The 20,866-nt window shown below is 36.7% G+C and overlaps 2 protein-coding genes across 7 annotated transcripts in view; one reads left to right on the top strand and one right to left on the bottom strand.

The window, feature by feature from the left end:
- Positions 1-2,668: 2,668 nt before the first annotated feature.
- LOC109857472 lies at positions 2,669-6,452 on the bottom strand. 4 transcript variants are annotated; one of them, XM_020433787.1, is made up of 9 exons: positions 5,957-6,452; positions 5,765-5,867; positions 5,622-5,682; positions 5,146-5,404; positions 4,445-4,579; positions 4,149-4,316; positions 3,817-4,035; positions 3,540-3,667; positions 2,669-3,461 (listed from the first exon to the last, which is right to left on the bottom strand). In XM_020433787.1, exons 4-9 carry the CDS (start codon positions 5,383-5,385, stop codon positions 3,296-3,298), a joined length of 1,056 nt encoding a protein of 351 aa, XP_020289376.1. In that variant the 5' UTR covers positions 5,386-5,404; positions 5,622-5,682; positions 5,765-5,867; positions 5,957-6,452; the 3' UTR covers positions 2,669-3,295. The 4 variants fall into 4 exon arrangements, with proteins under 4 accessions (XP_020289376.1, XP_020289374.1, XP_020289373.1 ...); XM_020433785.1 differs by having other exon boundaries at positions 5,622-5,881; XM_020433784.1 differs by having other exon boundaries at positions 5,622-5,867.
- Positions 6,453-8,155: 1,703 nt separating this feature from the next.
- The window catches only part of LOC109857475 (sphingomyelin phosphodiesterase), a 24,201-nt gene continuing 11,490 nt past the window's right edge, over positions 8,156-20,866 (top strand). For all 3 annotated transcript variants that reach the window (XR_002250504.1, XR_002250503.1, XM_020433791.1), the window contains exon 1: positions 8,156-8,476. The gene's annotated coding sequence lies outside the window, so the exon portion shown is untranslated. The remainder of the gene's footprint in view (positions 8,477-20,866) is intronic.

The raw sequence follows: 20,866 nt of genomic DNA, 5'->3' as shown, positions 1-20,866 counted from the left end.
GCCGCGGTGTTGCGACATCGACCTTGCTTAAAAAAACGAATGTCTAAGCGAAGAAGGCTAAGTCGTCTTTTTTCTCTAACACGAAAAGAGGAGACAAAATTTCTCACAGCACTCTCGCGAGAACAATTCCTGTGCGATTGCAGCCGCGGCGAAACGAAACGCCGGATCTGTACGCACGTGTATAGGACGCATCGCTGAAGCAAAAAAAAAAAAAAAAAACGCAATTGAAGTGTTCGTTTTCGCTTGATGGTGTTACGTCTCTGTGGCGATTATTCAAGAAAATGGTTTCTGAATGATAGTGCTCGGCCACTCTTACGTCATTGTTGTTTTTCTGAATGAAACTCGCGTCTAATGTCCCTCCTCTCCTCGATCCCGCAAACAGGCCGCAATCAATCACCGTCACGCTTACGCCTATTTTCCAAAAAATCGAATTCCAAATAAGTGTATTAGCGATTGATTTAATTAAAGCAAGCGTGTCTCTACACGCGTCACGTGACGAACTGTGACGCCACATCGGAATTGCGTGGGAGAGCGCACGAAAGTTCTTCTCGTAATTTACATCGAAACAAATTAATTTTTTGTCTCGCACATGTCGCTACTAGTGTTGTCGGATAGCACGGATTGATTAGAATTACCGCGCGAATTAATTAATTACTTGAATAATACTTGAAATCGAGATGAGACGCGTTGTATATCGCTACCTCTCGCGATGTCTCACACGTATAATCATAGTCTATATCCGACACACACTGTGAGAGAGAATATACGCGTGTGCAATTAATTCTCTCTCGCGCTTTTGAATTAGACACACAACACGCGGTGTGAACAAACGTCCGTCTATATAAATGCCGCGGTGACGGCTTAAATTATGCGCGATGACAGATCCCTATAATGTCAGATTTCCTTGAATCAATTTTGCGAACTACCGCAAGCACATCGATATATCGTCAGCAAACACGTGTATTTTATGTCTGTTTGGGACAACTCTTAATGTCTAATAAAATTAAAACAAAAAAAGAATTACTCGCGCAAAAATTAATCGCGATGGTTGTTACGAGATTTTTGTGAATCGAAAAAAATCTTCGACGATTGTCACCGACATTTACGCATATTTCGTATAAATTTTTGATGGCCGACTCCCGGTCGCATTTCTACACGGTCGCACAATACACGTACAGCGGATGATTTTCGAAGCGGTTATTTCGCACGTATAAAAAAAAAATTCGCGCCGTGGTGAGAATGTCATCGCCAACCAATTAGCAAGTAAATCATTTCGAATTTTTTTACTCGTACGTGTGAATCTTATCAACCTTGTTATCCTTGTGACCAGTTTCGTGGAGGTCGTAAACGAAATAATATTCACAGGATATTATGCAAAACCGACATCTCCGTTTCCGCGTGATCGACGTTTTCATGAAAGCGTACTTCTTCCTCTAAAAAGTGTGTATCACACGTGTGATGTAGTTTCCGTCCCGTGTTTAAACATGTTGCAACAATTATTTAAATGAGATTATTTAAATAAACCCGCGCTATGTAATGTACAATGATCGTTTCTCTGATTCATTCGTGTTTAAGACAATTTGAAATGCTGTGTTTAGTTACATAGTTGTGTGTAACCTCTTTGACGCGAATATCACGCAAGATATACAAATCGATTGGTATAAGGAGTGCCGTAGTTTCATCACGAGATGTTTTATATTGTGGATTAATACCGGTTTTAACGAAGATCGCGCGTGTGTCATAATCTAATATATAGTTTATTTGCATATAAATTCTATGAAACTGACACCGCGCTATTCATCATCATCGCGTGTACACATCGATTGTATATCGGACAGCTTTGAATTCAATAATGCGGCGATGTTACTCAAGTAATTGATCGCGATGATGTGATGCGTAAACACATCAATGCGATTACGCATTTACGCATCGTGGGAGTCAAATCACATCCTAATAATAACAAGTAGCTGCTCTTGCGTTTTTTTTTTCGCATTCAACAATAGTTTTTGAAATTGATTTTTTTTTCTTGCAAAACATGTGTTGTTGTTTTTTGCAAAAAGAAACCCCGTTCAGCGTTAAAGCATCATTGAACGTCAGTCAACAAAATATTTTAACATAAAATCGCGTGATATGGCACGAGATGATCGAACTATCCAATTACGTACTCGTAAGACGTAAAATATACATCCTCACGACTTCATGTGCGAGACGTGACAGCTGCTAAAATATAAGTACATCTAATAAACAACACACAAACTAATTTTTTTTCTTTGTAACACAATTGACGACGATACACATTCTCGTTACTCGTGAATTGCCGCTTTGTATCTCGCGTATTTATTATTTTTCATGAAAAAAGAAACAGAATTAGCTTTTTTATATAGTCAATAGATAATAAAATGCAAAGGTAATAAAAGTCGAATTCGTACAAGCAGAGAGAAGACTGAGAACGAACGGCCGTGAGAACATTTTATATGTTCCCGTCCTCGAACGCCGCGATATACACGTTTTGTAACTAAGTCCACAAATTGTTTGATTCTTTTAAGTAAAACATACCTCTTTTTATTCACGTAACACACACAACATAAAAACCAGATACACACAATAAATCAAAAGTTACAAAAAACACAGTAAAAGTTCAAACAATACAGTAAATAATATGTCAAGTAACAATTAAGTTTAATAATAAAGTTTAGTCTTGTAAACCGATATTTATAAACAAATCTTATATTATTGTATAAGTTTATCACAGTTTACCAGTTTATCACAGTAGTCAATAAAACAGTCTGGGAGTATAGAATCATAACATTATTAACATTAAACTGATCTTAACTATAACATCAAGCATTTTGCGTTTCTGTTGTCGATACGTCATGAAAAAAACAATTGTTTAAAATCAACGAGGAGATAACCAAATTTGATTGTCAACTATATGTTCTATAAAAATCTGTATAAATTTTTTTTTTTTTTACTATTTTCTCTCAGATCTTAAAAATATAAGCTTCTAAGTTCTCATATTAAAATATCTTAACATGTTACAAGGTTAAGTGAGAAGTATAAGTGCAACTTAAAACTTATTACAATTACGTAATTGTGTTCTTGCGCAATTACTTTTTTCAAGTGCAATATTTAGTCTTGTCACAATTATTACTTATGTAATTAGATGTTCAAGTAATAATAATACTTTTCATCAGAATATACTACGATCCCTCATATCTAGCGTTACAATCTACGTCACATTGACTACAAACTTATCTAGGAACATTCAAGAAGAACGCTTTAATTTTCCTTTCTTCTAAATAGTACCAAATGATGAGACAACTTCAACATTAAGTCTTTGTGAACGAAAGTGTTTAACATCCTCAATAGTTACAGAACAACCAGTTATATCCAACTTTTCCAAATTTGGTAGTGTCGAAGCCAAGAGGTTGATATCTTTTTCAGTAACATGCGAATAATGTCTGAAAAGAAATAACCATTTAAAATATGTTTTATTTTTTTTTTTTTTGTAATTTTTGTTTTCTGCAATTACAACCTACCTAATAAATAATGTCTTCAAATTATTACATCTACTTACATATTTACTAATATTTGACATAAAATAGTCTTGGAATATATAGTTCCTGTAATTGATTATTTCTTCAATTTTGTTTTCGCCAGATAGACTCTAGATCAAAATAATTTGATTTTTTTTATTATTATCATATATTGCGTAACAAGAAACTATTAATTTTTGTGATAATATTGTATATTGCGCGCACACGCGTGTGTGTATGTTTGTGAGAACAGAAAGAGCGAGAGAGAAGGGGGACATACTTCAACTTTAGAGTGAAAGTCATAAAGCAGCTTATCAAACATTTTTAACGGAACAAATTTTTGTTTGTAATATAATTTTTTAAAGTCCTCTAATAATTCATCTGACCATTCTTTTTTTAAATATGTAGGGCATTGTAGATATAGATGTTTTAAAGTTTTAATTTGACACAACCATTCAAATAGCCTGATTTCAACTGCCGTGTTTTGTAAGTCTAAAATCTAAAAAAAAAAAAAAAAAAAATGTCTCTAGAAAAGTGTGCTTTCCGCAATAGGAATAGACACATGAACTGTGCAGTAATTTGATTAGTAATATACTAGAATATAAGAAATACCTCTAGTGTTTTAAAATTACATTTAAACGTGTGTATATCTATCTCTGGATGAAATGTATGTATACGAAAACACGAAGTTATTCTAAGTTCCTTAAGATGTGTAAGTTCACCTATATCTCTCAAAGACTTCGGTGTAATACGCCATATCATATTGTCCAAGATCAAGCACTAAAGATTAAATTTTTCATACAGCATCAAATATCACATTTTTAATACATACAAACATTGTGTCGTTAAAACAACGTATGTGTGTACACACACACATACAGAGCTGTGTGTAAAGTACAATAACTTACTCTTAAATTTGGCATAAACAAACATATTTCAGAAAACGAAGTGAACGAAAAGTGTTGACAAAAATAATCACTATAAGCTATACAATTTTTTAATTCAAGTTTTTCAATAGTTTTTGGAAATTGTTGCATAGTAACCTAAAAACAATTATAATAAATTGGCATGTTTTTGTAACAAAAAAAAAACAAATTTTAAACAATATTTAATATGCTATACATGGAGTGTGTCCCGCAAAGTATAGTATTATGTGTCAAATGTACTTTGATATCTATAGTTGTTAGAAACATAGTTAATGATATATAGATAACACACAAGGTTATTCGAAAATTCTTTAAACATAACAAACTGGAATTATGTAATTAATGGTAATTTTTTTATTTGCTTGCCCCATTGTTATAGAAAGCTAAAGTATGAAAAATTTTTACACTTAGAGATCGAAATTTTTTCATAAGAAATTGAGACCTTGCAAAACACTTTGTACATAGATATAATTAATAAAAGCACATCGTAAGCTATCGCAAACGGACAACGTAATTTATTCTAGCGTTAATAGTGTAAACTAACATTTGTGAACAGCGACTAAAATCAAAAAGCATACGAAAGTAAAACTACGATATTGTATTGTCCTTATATTTTCTGATGTAGCTGTTTGTGGCACGTGTGTACGTAATGTGTAAATATTTTTATAAAAAGTAAAATATACCTCATGTATGTTAATATAATAATCCTCGATAATCAATTCCTTAAGTAGCCGGCATATTTCTTGTAGTTTATAAAAGAACAAGTGTCCAAGAATATTGTCAATGTTTCGTTCAAAATCACCACGTACTGCTAAACTGTGTGTTAATGGTTCTAAGAAATTTTCATACGGCAACATTTGAGACGGGATCATAGGCTCTTTGCGATGATCCAAAATCCAGAGAGATTCATCCAGCATCAGCATTGATAATCTTTCGCAACACCTATAATAAAAAAAAAAATCTCAAAAGATCTATTCTAAGAAATATCAGGAGAAGCGATGACTATACATATTTTGACAAACTATCACACAAAATACTGTGTAATAATAAGCGTGCTTGTTCTTCTGAAAGATAAAGCTTGTCAGCAATGTCAAACTACTGTTGCTATCTATCGTTTCGGATATTTATCAATTGCCTTACGTAAATAAAAATAACTCACAATCTAAGATTCTTCAAAACTTTCTTGTCTACAGTTTTCAATACGCGAAGAAGATCTCCATCTGAGAAGTCAAAAATCTTTGATATATTTACTAAATTTTCCTGTACATCCAGGTCTTGCTTTTTTTTTTTATCAACTTTTACTTCAACTTGTACTTGTTCTGTCTTACTGCTGGTTCCTTCTCTAGGTTCTTCCTCAAAAGAAGGTTCGTTCTGGTTATTTGCCATTTTTATATCTTCTTTGCACCTATATGAAAACCACTTAAACAATAAGAAGAGAGAAAAAACAAATATACATTTAAATAATCAGGATAATTTTGTTTGTGATGTGCTTACGTTTTGTAAAACTAATATCGAACATTTATCAAATCACGTAGAAGAACTTCAAGTTTATGTCGTCGAGACACGTAACACACGTGTATATATCTTTGTGTTGAAGGCTGACTAAACACACTGCCGGAACTCCGGCACATAAACTTTCTGTTTGAATTTTATCTGCCATTCCCACAGATTTTTATTTCAGCCTATAGTGTACTATTTTAACTGTCAGTTTTATTATTTCTGCTTATCTCTGTGACACACTACTTACTTCATACTTTCTATGCACGTGTGCCATCTCTCTATTGGTTTCTCACAAAAAAAGTACTACACCAAGTATCCGTATTATTGAATTTAGCAATACTTTTCAAGAAAACTTTTCTAAATTGCAAGATCCAACTCTGTCTCTGATATTAAATGTTATATAAAGGATAAAATAAAACCAAGATCGCAAAGTAATATTTTTTCTCCGAGTTATGACATTTAAAATTTCAATATGAGTATATGTACCTGAAGTGTAGCTTCAGGTGTGCTGAGAAAATAAAGAACAGGTGATCTTTTATTGCGATCTTTTTCTTTTGACTCTTTGACTGCACAACTATAGATTCCTACTTTTCCTACTCACAATATTCTCAATGTAATGGAGAATTACATCACTTTTGTTGCCTATACTAGTCAGATTCTTATTTTTAGTCTCACAATGAAGAAAAAGAGAATCGGAATAAGTCACACATGTGCTGTAGCACTTGTACTAAAATATATAATTGCAATATTATTACACTTCAAGATACAAATACTTTTATAAACATATATATCATTAAGCAAATTGTTTTATTTCTACATATTCTTATCATACTTTGAGAATTACTTGTATTAAATTAAAAAAGACAGAATATTAAATTAAATTTATACCTGCCCTTACGAAAAAAAACTACTGGCAGTAATATATTGCGGCAGTGGTACGAAAAAATTACTGGCATTCTGTGTAATTGCCAGTAATATTCTTAGTGATCCCTGTAATCCCTAATAATATTCTTATGTGATTGTCAGTAATATTTATATTATTGACTTTATTTATATGTAATCGGCAGTAGTTCTTTTTCGTAAGGGTGGTAATTTTGTTTTAAGAAACGAAGATGTTTTAATAAACACGGTTCTTTTGTCGTGATGAAGTAACATATTTCATTGTTTATAATATCTTGTGATACCTAATAAGTCTAAATGAAGACTAAGAATAAAAAGAAAATGATAAAATAGATATCAGGAATATCTACGAACGATATTTTGTCGCGCTACACATAGTATTATCTGTATAAATCATAAATATAAAAAACATGCAACGTGCTTTCCATCTCTCACATTTACAAACTTGTTAGAAAACTTTAAGAATACTCGTCGCAGTAATTGTTTCTTATGATTTATATTAAAGAATAAAGTTTTTGCTGTTTTACGTACATGCTGATTGACTCTCGTTAATTACAAGACGGTACATCGGGTTGCATAGAAGCAGGAACCATATAATTCAATGGAATTGATACACTTGCAAAATTTCATATTTAAAAAACAAAAAGAGAAAAAGCATTTTCTTGTAACGTTGATTTGTCTAAAAACATTTTCAAATTACGGTGTTATTACATGTTTTATTTAACACTCAACGAGCATTAAAAACGTTATTATCACACATACGTATTGAAAAAATTAATAGAAACTATAATACTTTTCTTGCTCATAAAAGTTTACATTGTTGTGTATAATAAGTTAACAGATATATATATTACGTAAATAAAATGCAGAGGCTACAGTATTATCATTGTACAATAATGTGGAAACGTAAAGACATCGAATGCACAGTCTGACTTCGTCGTGTTGAGAAAATAATAATGATGCGTTTCTGAAAATAGTAACGTTGGCAAGAAAATTCAAACGAGAAAATCACGGATTGTGACTTTTCCGGGACAATCAAATCCTTCCAAGAAAAGAAACCGTGTTCCGTTCTCCTCCCAAGAAGAATTGTTACTCACACAATTTTCGAAAGAAAGAGAACTGCTTATTATCCTTCAAAGAACCATATACGGTATTATCTTTGAACTTTTACCGCGCGCTTCGCTGATTGGCCAGCCGGAAACACTGGCCAATCGTCGAGTTCACGTGGTGGGAATCGTGCACGAGATAGCATGCACGCAGCACCGCTTAATTTAGCTCAGTGTACGCCGTGCAGTCGGCGACCATCGGTGGAGGAGAAATTTTGTTTGTGCGTATGGGTAAACCGTAAATGACACACAAACGACGACAAACTAACTTCGTACGTGCGTGTGTCTCGTACGCGTGAAGGAACAAGGAATCTCATTTATGATACGGAAAACGTGACAAGACCCGAACAGTCCACGTGGAGTCTGTGATAAATTGCGGAATTTTCCGGACGGATTAACTGTCTGTCAACGCTGAGAATTGTGCGAAGCATCACCTCGTGGATTTAGCGCGAGTTGGCGCGCGATTTTTGTGTCTCAGCGCACGCGCTTCGGCCGCAATACAAAATTTGTGAGTAACTTTTATTGGAAATTTTAATATTGGTTTGGTTTGATTTTGCAACGGCTAGGGGGCCATCAGTGCTCATACGCCATTCTGCTAGTTTATTTATTTTTTTAACGTAACGAGAGAGTTGTGCAGTATTCTGCTACCGCGCGATACACGGCCGTCTTTCGCAGTAGGTATGCCTATCTGTGTCGGGCTTGTGCTCGAGATGACTTGTGATCGCCTTGTGGGAGGGGAATTAATTCGGGATTAAACCCGAATTAAATTTTTGGAGGCTTGTATTCAGTTCGCCGATCAACCGATAAACTCGGTCGAAGGGGACCGGCCCGGAAAAAAATTCTTAGGTGATAAGCGGATTCGAACTCGAGACCTCCGGGGGTTTGCAAGCCCCTATACTCAGGCCGCGAGACCACTGGGCCGGTCTGGAACTTTAATATAGACAAAACGTCATTGAACTCACGGCAATGAGATCTCTCAGTGTTTTCACTTACTGATATTCGTAGCGCGCGATTTCAACGTCACTCAATTAGTTATGCATGTATTCGAAAATATACTATCTATGTCGCGTAACAGATTAAAGTATACTAATTGTAAGCGCATGTATATATATTTGAGAAGTTATTCAAAGACTCATCTGCCTCTGATTTATAATGTGCGTATGCTAAATAAGTATGAAAATAAATCAAATGGACGTTAAAAATCTTTCTGCGATGTCCTTGCTGAATGTTCACGCGCGATCTGGAAAAACATGAGATTGGATCAGGAAAGGGCTACGTGTTCGAGATATAATTGTAAATGTTTAATAATTCGTGACTGACTGAGAACGAAACAAATAATAGCTTTCAAGAGATGTAACAATATCTCCATTTATAGATCATTAAACAATAATGCAAATTGATTATAACGAACGAAACAACTAACAACAAGAGTCTACGAAACTAGGTCCGAGCACTTGCTTTTTTTTTCTCTCATTCTCATTGCTCCGTCTAAAAGGGTTAATTGACGAGAGAATAGCAAACGCGCCGGATGTGCGCGCTTGTTGTGTCTAGTTGCGTTCTGCGTTTTTGAACCGTGACTTTGGTGAATATAATTTTCGCACGTTTTTTACGTCGATGCACGCACACGTACGACACGAACGTCGGATTTAATTTTGTTTACTTCTTATATTTGTTCCATTACGCCGATACAATTGCAGCAACTGGATAATAAGATAACGTGATACTGAACACGTTAGTGACACAATAACGCCTGCATATTTGCGTTATGCATCGTTGGTGAAAGAATATATGACGCGCTGATAGAGAATGTTATTACGAGATAAAAGAATGTCATTTGAGATATTTAATACATTTATTTATTCTCTTCCGTGTATCGAAAGAGGTCAGTTGCTCAATTTTGTTTTCTTCAATTTTGTTTATCTCAGGAACGGATTATCAGTTAAGAAACCGACCGATTATATGCACACAAATATTGATAAAACAATCGAGATACGCATAACCAATCAATTCACTCTGTCACAAAGACCTTGAATCTAAAGTCGAAACCTATTTTTTTTTAATCGATAGAGAATTCCAATCTCTTTTTCGCGATTCAAAACAAAGTAAAAACAATTTACGGAAGTAAACAGAGATCGAGCGAATTAGCTTTATTCACACAAGCGATTCACACAAGCTTTACATAACTGTAATATAACTATCATGTATCTTTTTGTTGTGTGTGTGTGTGTGTGTGTGAATGCGCGCGACTCTATCCATGTTACACCAGTACTGACGGACACGTTCGCACGTTTCGCGATACGTGCGAATGCAGTCTCGGAAAAGACTGATACGTCAGCACGTGTAACACGTGTGTGTGGGAATCATTTCGCTATTCTTTCACGCGCAACCCACGACATTCTTGTTGGTTAAGTCACGAATATGGAAGAAACTGTTTTCTCGAGACGCGTTTTTCACTAAAAAAGAACAATACTGTTTGTTATACAATTTAGCATCTTCAAAAGAAGCAAAATACTGTCGAGATATTTGTGACGGGGGGATGCTTGTCGAAAATTCCGCTTTTATGCGAGAAGGAATCAATAGAATCGAATGCACTCACTCGAATGTTGTGTCCGTGTTACAAAGTAGGAATTTAAAGCGAAGAAATTCAGGAGGAATCACACACAGAAAGTTTTATCTGATGATCAGGTTTTGTAGACGCAATACCGCATACTGACGAGCAACATCTTTAAACTTTTCTCTTTCTTACAAGAAACACGCGTGTTTTCTCACATGTACGCCATGCAATTAACGCTTTACAACGCGCAATTATTAAACGACTTTTTTTTACATTTATAAATTTATTAACTTCGATAAACATATACATCTCGTTGTCACTCGTCGCATTTTCGTTTATCGGTCGTAAAAGATTTATCGACATCGTCGAGCTACAATGAGTTTTAATGTAGCTAATTTGGCTGTGACAATTGAATTAATTTTGCTAAAACTTAATTACAACACTCGAGCGAATGACATCTCTCCGCGTGACAAATAGTGTGACAGCAGTCTGCTCGCGAAAATATTCGCTCACACTAGTGTGTTTGTGAGCGGATGGGTGTGTAGTTATCACAATATCGAGTAACACCACCGTTCAACCATCTGTGTCGCATACGTTATTAGATTACTATTGACGCAAGAATCGCCTTACACGTTATTTGCGAAATAACTTTCTTTTGCGAGCGCAGTCGCAATATGTCACTTTGGAAAAATTTGATCGAAAGTTTTACGTAACCGAGCGATAAAATTAGCTGCGTTAATACTTTTCGATGCAACGCGACCCGTACACGCTCGTCACAAGTGCATCATGTGTTTGCAGTTTTGTGGCTCGTGATATTCCGCAACAAAATGTCTATAATTGACAATCCTTCAACTGTGACTTATTAAACCGGTAATTACACGTGACCAATAACCGCAAGCTGTAATTACATGCATTTTAAATATATGCTACTTTTACAGTAAATAAAGTCAAGTACGTATGTGCGCCTCGCGTGTACTCATCTACAAAAAGAAAAAATCTGAAGTCTAAGACGTGCGAATTAATTGTTGAGTTTTTCGACACAGTTTTGCGAACACGTGTAAAATACGACACAAACAGCAACAATATAATTCACTAATCGGATAAAATCGATCGATAAATTAAGATAAATATAAATTTCGTTAAGTTAATGGGATCGAAATTCATCCAAATCTCGAAATATAACACGAAATCGCTCGCTTTTCCGGTTCAGAGCGATTCCGAGGGTCTCTCGTTTGAGTCATAAGTGGCGATGGCACTTCGGTGACGTCACGTTGGGAGAGAGCGAGGTGGTTCAAAGTAGGCCGCGCGGACACGAGAAACGATCGGACCTATTGGCCATGAACGAATCATCGAATCGAGTTTGCTCGATGTCACGTAACGAAAAAGAAGTTCTCCTAATTCACGCCGGTTTGAGTCAGTTCTTTTGTTTTGTTTATTTTTAGATTGTTCACCCACGCGCGCTTTAAGATGCAAAGCGCCGTTCGCGTACTCGCGACGGATGTCGTAAAAACTTCAGCAAGACACATGTGACTTGTTGCACTCGCGAAGAATGCCGATTTTATTGGAATTCGACACTTTCTCAAGTCTCTCGAGAGTTTCATGTAGAAAATTCCGAATTGTTGATCGCCGCAATACGCAGACCATCGTTTTTCGTATCGTCTATCGCGTAATTAAATGATGCGCGCGGCGCGTATTTTCACACACGCGTGTGAAACAACTTTTGAATTATTCTGATATTTATATAGGTCAGATGTCTCTCCGGATCTTACTTTCCAAAGTGAAACACATATATATATGCCGCTGATTGAACGTCTGTCAAATGACGATGTGATGAAAACTCCGTTAAATCTCGTTAGGCACTTGTAACAGACGCGAGAATGTACGCGAGACAGGAAAACGACACGCTACTCGTTCAAATGTGATTTTATATTCAGGTCGCACATGTTCAAGCAAAATAATGAACGCGTTCGTCTCTAGGAGACCTTAACCGCGTATCTCTGTCTCCGTCCGTCCGTCAAGTTCGCATCCTTCGCGTAAACAAGCTTGTGTCGTTTTCTGATCACGCATCTTTCTCGGGGAGAGACCGACGGATCAAAATATAGATTGTTGTACGCATAAGACTGTAATTAATCTGTGATCGGCCGTTCACACGTCCCGAGAAAATAAGATATCGAGAAAAGTGCACGATTTGCTAAAAAAAGAATTGATATTGAAACATCCTCTCATTATTGTGTCTCATAAGCTGTTAATTATGAAAATATCTGTATTAAATCGCTTGTGATAAACAAATAATAATTTGTTTAACAAAAATAAAAATTAGTCGTAGGAAAAAACTTGCTAATTATAAAATTGATACGAAACCGTTCGAGATAAGGTGAATTTTTTTGACTAAAAATAACACGCGTGCACAGTACTGTTGCATATCGAGAAAACGTGATATTGACAAGTCGGGTGAAAGAGTTATCTTCGCAAATGCGCTTGTACATAAAACAAAAATACATATATATAAATAGAATATGAGAGAAAAGTGAAAAGATTGAGAGAGAGAGAGAGAGAAAGTGTGTGTGTGTGTGTGTTATGTCAATAATTTTTATACTTTTGCCACTTATAAGAATAGAAAGATCTTGCTTTTTGACGATATAGGAGATCATTTCTTTGGTCCTAGAGAGATTTATAGTTTATATAATTTTTTGCTTTATTGAGAAGCTACAGATATCAAGTGGATGGAATGTGAAAATAAACGCTAGTACGTTAGTAAAATGTTTGCTTAAAAAATTTTTATACACGATTTTGAAAACGCACTCCGATTAATTTTTATTGCTTTGTGTCCATTGCTTTTATTCTTATAAGTTTCTAGTTTTGACAAACTGTGATACGTAAAATTATTTTTTCATTGCACTTTACTTTTTTATTTTTGTTTCATTATCGAAAACTTTGTTGACGAGCATGTAGCGCGCGTAAAGCGAAATAAATGAACTCAATAATACGTTCATTGATCAAGCCTGTGTGTTATCTGAAAAAACAAGTGCAATGAATTTCATCGACCAAGGTTAACGGTGAGATTCATTGTTCGCTGCTTGTCAGCTGCAATCCCTTTTGTGTCTGTTGCGGAAGTGATCCCGTTACCGTGCGATCGAATTTAATACCTTTTACAGGAATTGATACAACAACGAACCGATCGAAGTTCAATGGATCGATAAAAGTTACATAAAAAAAACCACTTCGTCGAGACAAAAAGAATCTTTTCCATTGTAAAACGCAATCAAATTAACAAGTTTATGAGATTTATTTACTGCCACGATGTGAAGAATTCGATGAATTTTCATCGCACGCGAGAAGTCGCAGCGAATCGTTCGTGATGACTCAATAATTATACCTTTTATCTACCGGATGGTTTTAAAAAATTAAGGGAAAGTTTTCCAACGAGAGAAAAGAGAGACAACTGTGTAACGTCACTTTTGTACCGGCCAGGTGTGGTACGCGCTGCATCCGTTTCTCTCGTTACGACTTCTCTCGGAAAAGTCGTAACGTGTTCTTTTTCTTCGCTCGAAATCAATTCGTCGAAAACCAGAGATATTAAAACTTCGAGTTTACTTTGTGAACAGCATTGCGACAGACAACAATGTCTCGCGTCACACATTCTCCGATATTTCGACAGACAAAAAAAAATGAGATACTCTTTTCAGTCGCGCGAGATTAAGTTTCTTAATAAATTCCTTAAAAATTTTCTTTTACGTCATTCGGTAAATAAATTTCTAACGAATCAATTTTGCATAAAATTTGTATTGAAATCTTACGCTTTTTGTTCCCATAAAAACAAACGTAAAATTGATACGATCGAATTTGCATCGAGCAAACATTATGTTCTGCTGTAATATATCGTGTGTGCAACTCATTAGCGTTCTAAGCAATCGATCACGATCGGCTGCTCGTTCGAATAGAGTCGTTCGTGAAGAACGCGACGCGTTACATCTGTCGTCAATTGAAGTCTCAGCAAAACGGGTACGGATGACTTAAACACGCGGACAGCAGCCGATGATCAACGACGATCGATCCGCGTGAAATATATACCGTGTTATTAAAGCGACTCTTTTTCGCGCGCGCGTTTTCTAGCCGGGAGCATAATTTCTCGACGCGGTGTCTCTTCGTGCACCTTCGTCTTTCTTTCTCTCTTTTTCTCTCTCTTTCTCTGCACGTCATTCTTTTCCGCGCGAGAAGAATCATTTCTCTTCTTTTCTTCGGGTTCCGCACACAGAAATTTCTCTCACAGAAACAGAGAAATCTTTTTAGCGTCTTGATGCTAAACGTAAAAAGCGATATCGATTATAGACCGAGGGGCGAAAATATGTGCCAAGAGAAAATTTATTACTGGTTTAAAACGAAAACGCTCGATTCTCTTCGATCGCGCGAGCGATGAAAATATTAATCGAGCGAAGATATCAGTATCTTAATTGCATAATCGTTACTTTGCCTCATAATCTCATCTTCTCTGTTTTAATCATCCGATCGGATTTTCTGCAAAATGTGGATCGCTTTCCTAAAATAAATCAGTGAAACTTACCCTGCATGTACGTTAGATAAGTTTGCTTCGTCGCGTGATGCATCTTGTTAAATGGCGTGTATCTTCTCAAGCGGAAAAAGCATAAATGTTCCGTGTCGTCGCGTGTCGTGCAAAGAAATTTCTGCATCTCTTGCCCGGAAAGAGAGAAAAAGAGAGAGAGAGAGAGAGAGAGAGAGAGAGAGAGAGAGAGAAAGGAGAAAAGAGAGAACTGCGCCGAGGAAAGTAAATAATTTTGGCGAAATTATATATCTCCCAGCCAGATTAGCGAAATTAGACGCGTTGTTCGTTCGAGCGACGACCGAAAAATTCGACGGTATTGACAAATAACAAGAAGAGGTTATCGCACAATTTTGTCTCGTTACGCGGTTGCGTGATAAGAATTTATTAACGTGTAAATAAAATCATTCGATAGAACGTTTGAAGTGAAATTTACAACGGACGATCATTGTCGTAGTGGTAATAATAATACATGCGCGAAAATAAAAATAAAAAACAGTTTTCAACATCGACAGTTAAAAAGAAAAAACGAATAACAAGATATCGCGTAAAAACTTACGTGATAATAATTTTTATTATTATCGGAACGATGAAAGTGGATCTCGTTCGAGCGCCTTTATATCTGACGGAACTAAAAAAAAAAAAAAAAAAGAAGACAATCGCAGAAACAACAAAGCGACCGCTTCTTCGACTTTTCCACAGATAAGATTACGGGAAAGAGAAAATACGTCGATCTTAACTAAGTACTTACCGCCGACGAAAGTGGGATTCCTAAATATCGCTCGCCGATCCGGAAAGTGAGGAAACTATCGAGGAGGAGAGGGAAATGTACTTATTTCTTAAAACTGAGCGGGAAACTGAGAACTTTTCGTAAAGGAAAAATTACGAAAACGCTGATGACGAAAGTGGATCATGTCAATCGCGTGGATCTTTCAAATCTTTGTTCCCGCGAGAAATCGCGGGATGCCGTGTAAGAAGCAAAATACGTGATGTGTGAATTTTGCGCGCGCGCGCGCGTAATTTCGCGATTACGACTGCTCGCAGTAAACGAAAGTGGACGGTGTCATCGTAAAGATATTTAGATTTGGAAAGTTACTATCCGCTGCGCGGACACGAATGCGAACAAGCGCTGCTTTAGAGATTTTTTTTCGAGAGCGACATTGTCTCGCGCGATACAACTCCAGTTTTCAATTATAAATTCTACGGGAAAATTCTTCGGAAAACTCTTTGCATCGGTTTTGCAACGTTTCGTCCGCTTTGAGTGAAACTCGAAATATCTCAATTTTCAATTTTCGCGCGATACTTTTCTCTTCAATTTTACAAATACATTTATTTCTCTGCGTGTTACAAACGCACGATTCTCTCACACTCCGTACGTGAGCGAACTCGCAAAATTTCGTCGCTAAATTTTTTTTTTTATCTTCTAAAAAAGCGTGTTTCTCTTCACTGCCGGATTCCACATGTTGCTTCGAAACGAATTCCTTCGTTACTCTCCGTCGACTTTCATCCTCCGATCGAGAAGGAGAAGAAACGCGGCGAGCAAGCACACATATGTGGCACACACAGTCAGTCATGATTTCACGCGTTGTAAATTAACCATGCGCGGTCATTCATGCCAATGGTAACGTATATCTATCTTTTTTTTTTTCCCCTAAACCTAAACTCCCATCCAAGTCCATTAGACGTGGCGTTGTGTCGCGTTAATGCCGCTCGCGAGAGGAAATTACCGAGAGAGAGGCTATCGCCGCACGCGCGCGTGTGGCGATAGTGACTTTCATTCGGCGAGACATTGTACAGAGCGGGAAAGGTTGCGAGCGTGTATATCCGCGATCGTTAACATTCGGGAAAAGATGCAGGAAGTGTCTCTCTCGCGGCTTTCCTGTCCGTAACTCAAAACATGACACATTTAAGTCCAAACCAACAAGCGAACTAAAAAAAAAAAAAACAACTCGGAAATTTTTGAAGCTTGAGATTTCTCGTTCTATATGTAATGAAAACTATTCTTCGCAAGTAATTAGAAGAATGGAATCGCAAATGCACCGTTAACAACGACTGTACGTCACGAGTTACCCGTTAATTAACGTGCTACATAATTTTTCTCGGTTATCGTCGGTATGTTGTCCTATTTTTTTTTTTTTTGTAATTGCTGAGAGAGTTTTTTCGTCTTTTTCCTCTCTCGCAATCGAATTAGAATTTTTACACTTATCGAGTTAAAAGTCGTGTTTCTTCGCTCGAACATTTCAGTCAGTCCGCCCGCTCTGATTGAGAGCAATTTGAGCTTGCGTAAATTTGCGCACACGTTCTTAAGAATCTTTTCTTTCGTTAGGTACATCGCGGTGGTGGGTCAGATAACGGTCAGCCGCGTATTCCACTTGGCCGGCCTCCGCTCGCGCCTCGATTCACCGCTTCGACTCGTAATTTCAGCCTCAACACAGAAATTCGAAAACAATTTTCATATTATTAATCTGAAAAAAAAAAAAAACGAACGCAATTAGAGAAGAAAATTGTTCACCCTACATACAGAACCAGATGTCTACATAAAAGTAGAATTTTTCGCAATTACAAAATGCGAGACGCCTAAGAGTTAAAAAAGTTTTATTATAAAAACAAAATATACGCGCAGTCACAAATGAAATATCACACATGCGTCCTAATGTAGAAGGTGGGAAATAAATTGACGATATGTTAGAAACCCGGTCTTTTATAATATCTGTTTTAGAAAGCTCCGCGAAAACGTAAAGAGAACCGATTCGCTTAACAAGCCGAGTTCTTGATCGCGCGCGCGATCCAACAAAGAGTTTGTTCGCACACGGCTGTTACACTCAATGATTTTTCATTTTTCGCTTTGACAATCAAGATTAAAGGAAAGAAACGGAACAGAAGAAATACGAAAAGAGGGGCATATCCGGAAGTGCAGCGGCAGCCGCAGCACGCGATTTGCCACGCGGTAGACGCGATTGCGTCTGCAACTTTCGCCGAAACTGATCCCACTGACCCACTGTAGCGTCCAATTCAATGAACGACCAGTTACTGGAGCTTCGTGAAATTTAAATGAAACTACGAAGCAGCGTGAAACACACACACACACACGTAGCACACGTAGTTGCGAAGTGACAGGACGAACTTTGGTCTACATTTCCTTTCGACTTTCTCGTTGCGGAAGAAAAATAAGACGAAAATGATCCGAGAGAATCGTTAACCGATAATTAAGACGAAGATGCGTTGAGATATTTACTGTAGATATGTGCTATAACGATGTTGAAACGCATGATGGATGCTGTAGTCTATGTGTGTGTAACATAGGTCACATACAACACAGCCAATGGATAAGCTCGTGAGAAGATGAAACAGAGTATCAGGGCAGTATAATCAACTCACACGTACGTTTTATGATTTTTTGGCTCGCATCTGCCCTGTTTCGTGGTTATTGAGAACATAATTCTCTTTTATGGTGGAAATTAAGTTCGTAAAATAAAATATACAAAAAACAAAACAAAAAATGCCGCAAGCATTAAACGCATCTCGTGCTAGAAACATGACACGTGCAGCCTTGACACACACGTGCTTCGTCGTGCGTGGAAGTACCATGTAATTCATCTCTCGCATAATTTACACTAAACGTTTCCGTCTCGCCTGCTGCAATTCACGTTCCTATTGAGTTGTTCGGAGAGTTCATAGCGGCCTTCCGTCATCGAAGAAGACAAAATCACTAATTGAAAAAACAGCTCGCATACGTATTACGCGAGACGGTTGCGCAAGTACTAAAATCATCGAAAATGCGCGAGCATTTTGCAAAAGCTAAATTACGCGAGTTTTAGCTTTTAAATTTCATTTAAAAAACACTTTGTATCTTCCGAACAACTCAACACAACGTTTCAGACCTTTTCTCAACAATTTCAATTCCGAACAATATGACACGGTGATTCACAAAATCGCGCGCGCGACTTGTTTCTCGACGCGAATTGTCTAATGGATTCCTCGACGTCATTTGTCAAATTGTCGAGACGTTGATTTATCAATCGAGACTGAAATAAATTTTAAATTAAACACTGATTTCATTTCTCTTGTTTGCTTTTTGCAACTCTCGAAGAAAATTAAGTCAAAACGTAGTTTTGTTTCTTTTTTTTTTTCCTTTTTTTTTTTTTTTTTTTGTTATCCAAATAAAATATTCGAAGCTTCTCGAGGAGAAACTTCTTAGCACAGATTCCACTGTGAGCAATTTCCTTCAGAAAGAATTTGAACCAGTCCGTTGATTTCGATTCGATACTATGTATGCGCGTGTGTGTGTGTGTGTCTCGACTCAGAGACGAGGTTTGTTATTATTTCTCACGCGTTTAAAGGACAGCTTTGACGAGCAGCTGTACCGATGCCGTTGTTAACCCACTTAAAAATAACAGTAACCGTCAGACATGGCCCACTATGTGCCCGAATATTTCGAGCAGTGCAATCGTGACATTAGGCGCGTCGTCGCCAATCAAAAATGAAATACTCTTCCTTGATTTTTTTATTAAGTTGCGTTTGTCTGTCGTATTAGCGTGCGAAACTAAGATGCGTCATCTATCATGACCGTGAAAATATCGGCCGGAGAACGACTTCCTAGGTTTTCGATGCCTCGTTTATCGTCGAGGAAAGTGCAAGTTACGCTCCGGCGAATGTGCAAATTCTTTTTCCCGGCAATTTTGTACGCATCAATATATCGCTATATATATATATCTTTGTCGGACGACTAATGGCAGTTTTCAACTGCTCGGCTTTGCGGTTTTTTACGCATAATGCGCAGGCTACAAAATTGTTTGGAGATTTATAATAATTATGTACTCGAACTCGCGTTTCTTTGTTTGGAACTACCGTGTCTCATCGGACGTCATTAAAATAGAGATATGTGAAATTTTTATTGTTTAGTATTTTTACGTCTGTTCGTTTCTTAATGCTCCAGTAATAATTAATAGTTCATTTTTAAGTATTTTTTTTTAAGTTTTATTACAAAAACAAGTATAATGATTGATTTTATTATAGATTTCTTTTTCTTTCTCTTTCTCTCTTTCTTTCTAGTTCATTTTTAAGTCTTTTTTTTAAGTTTTATTACAAAAACATTTTTTTAAGTTTTATTACAATCTCTCTCTCTCTCTCTCTCTCTTTCTATAAAGATATATATATATTTATTTATTTAATTTATTATAGATATATATATTTTTAAAATAATAAAGGACATATAAGCCGTGATCAACAGGTGTAGGTGGTCAAAAGGTAGTAAATTAATATTACTGTTACGTCCCGTGGACTCCACTTCCTCCTCGCGACGTGACAACAACAAGATATGATATCACGGGAACGCAGCCGCGCGATACTGGCGCGAGACCGGATATCAATTCTTGATAGAATTAAGAATCACAGAGTTTGGAAAATTTCTGTTTTTTTTCTTTTTCGTTTTTAATTGTAAACGGAAATATACATCCCGGGGATAAGAAATCAAGGGAAATCCGACGGATAACGAGAAATCGGGCGATCCCGAATTTCCCGATTCACGGGTATAAAAAGAGCCCCGCAGAGCTCTTAGTCATCAGAAGTAAACGAAGTTCTCCAAAGTGCGGTCTTACGCGAGCCAAAGTAGTGACAAAAAACAATTGTGTTGTGGATTTGTTGGAGCTCGCTCGACACCGCTGCCGCCGCCCTTCTGTTGCTTCAAAGTTGCTGCCGCCCGGTACAAATCGAGAATAAGTAGTAAGTGCTAGAATTAAGTCGCAAANATTTGTGCCTCACGCCGATCAGAATTGACAAACCCAAGG

Source organism: Pseudomyrmex gracilis, unplaced genomic scaffold (genome assembly GCF_002006095.1).
Source record: "Pseudomyrmex gracilis isolate BER0280 unplaced genomic scaffold, ASM200609v1 scaffold_160, whole genome shotgun sequence".
Taxonomy (NCBI): Eukaryota; Metazoa; Arthropoda; class Insecta; order Hymenoptera; family Formicidae; genus Pseudomyrmex; species Pseudomyrmex gracilis.
The sequence above is the reverse complement of the archived record's forward strand: the minus strand, read 5'-3'. Positions and strand labels throughout refer to the sequence as shown.

Excerpts from the sequence above, each read along its gene's own strand:
- LOC109857472 (XM_020433785.1), bottom strand. The coding sequence starts at position 5,848 with ATGGCAAATAACCAGAACGAACCTTCTTTTGAGGAAGAACCTAGAGAA. Across the intron at positions 4,580-5,145 it reads ATTATATTAACATACATGAG|GTTACTATGCAACAATTTCC; the intron begins GTATATTTTACT and ends AATTGTTTTTAG. Across the intron at positions 4,036-4,148 it reads GTAATTTTAAAACACTAGAG|ATTTTAGACTTACAAAACAC; the intron begins GTATTTCTTATA and ends TTTTTTTTTTAG.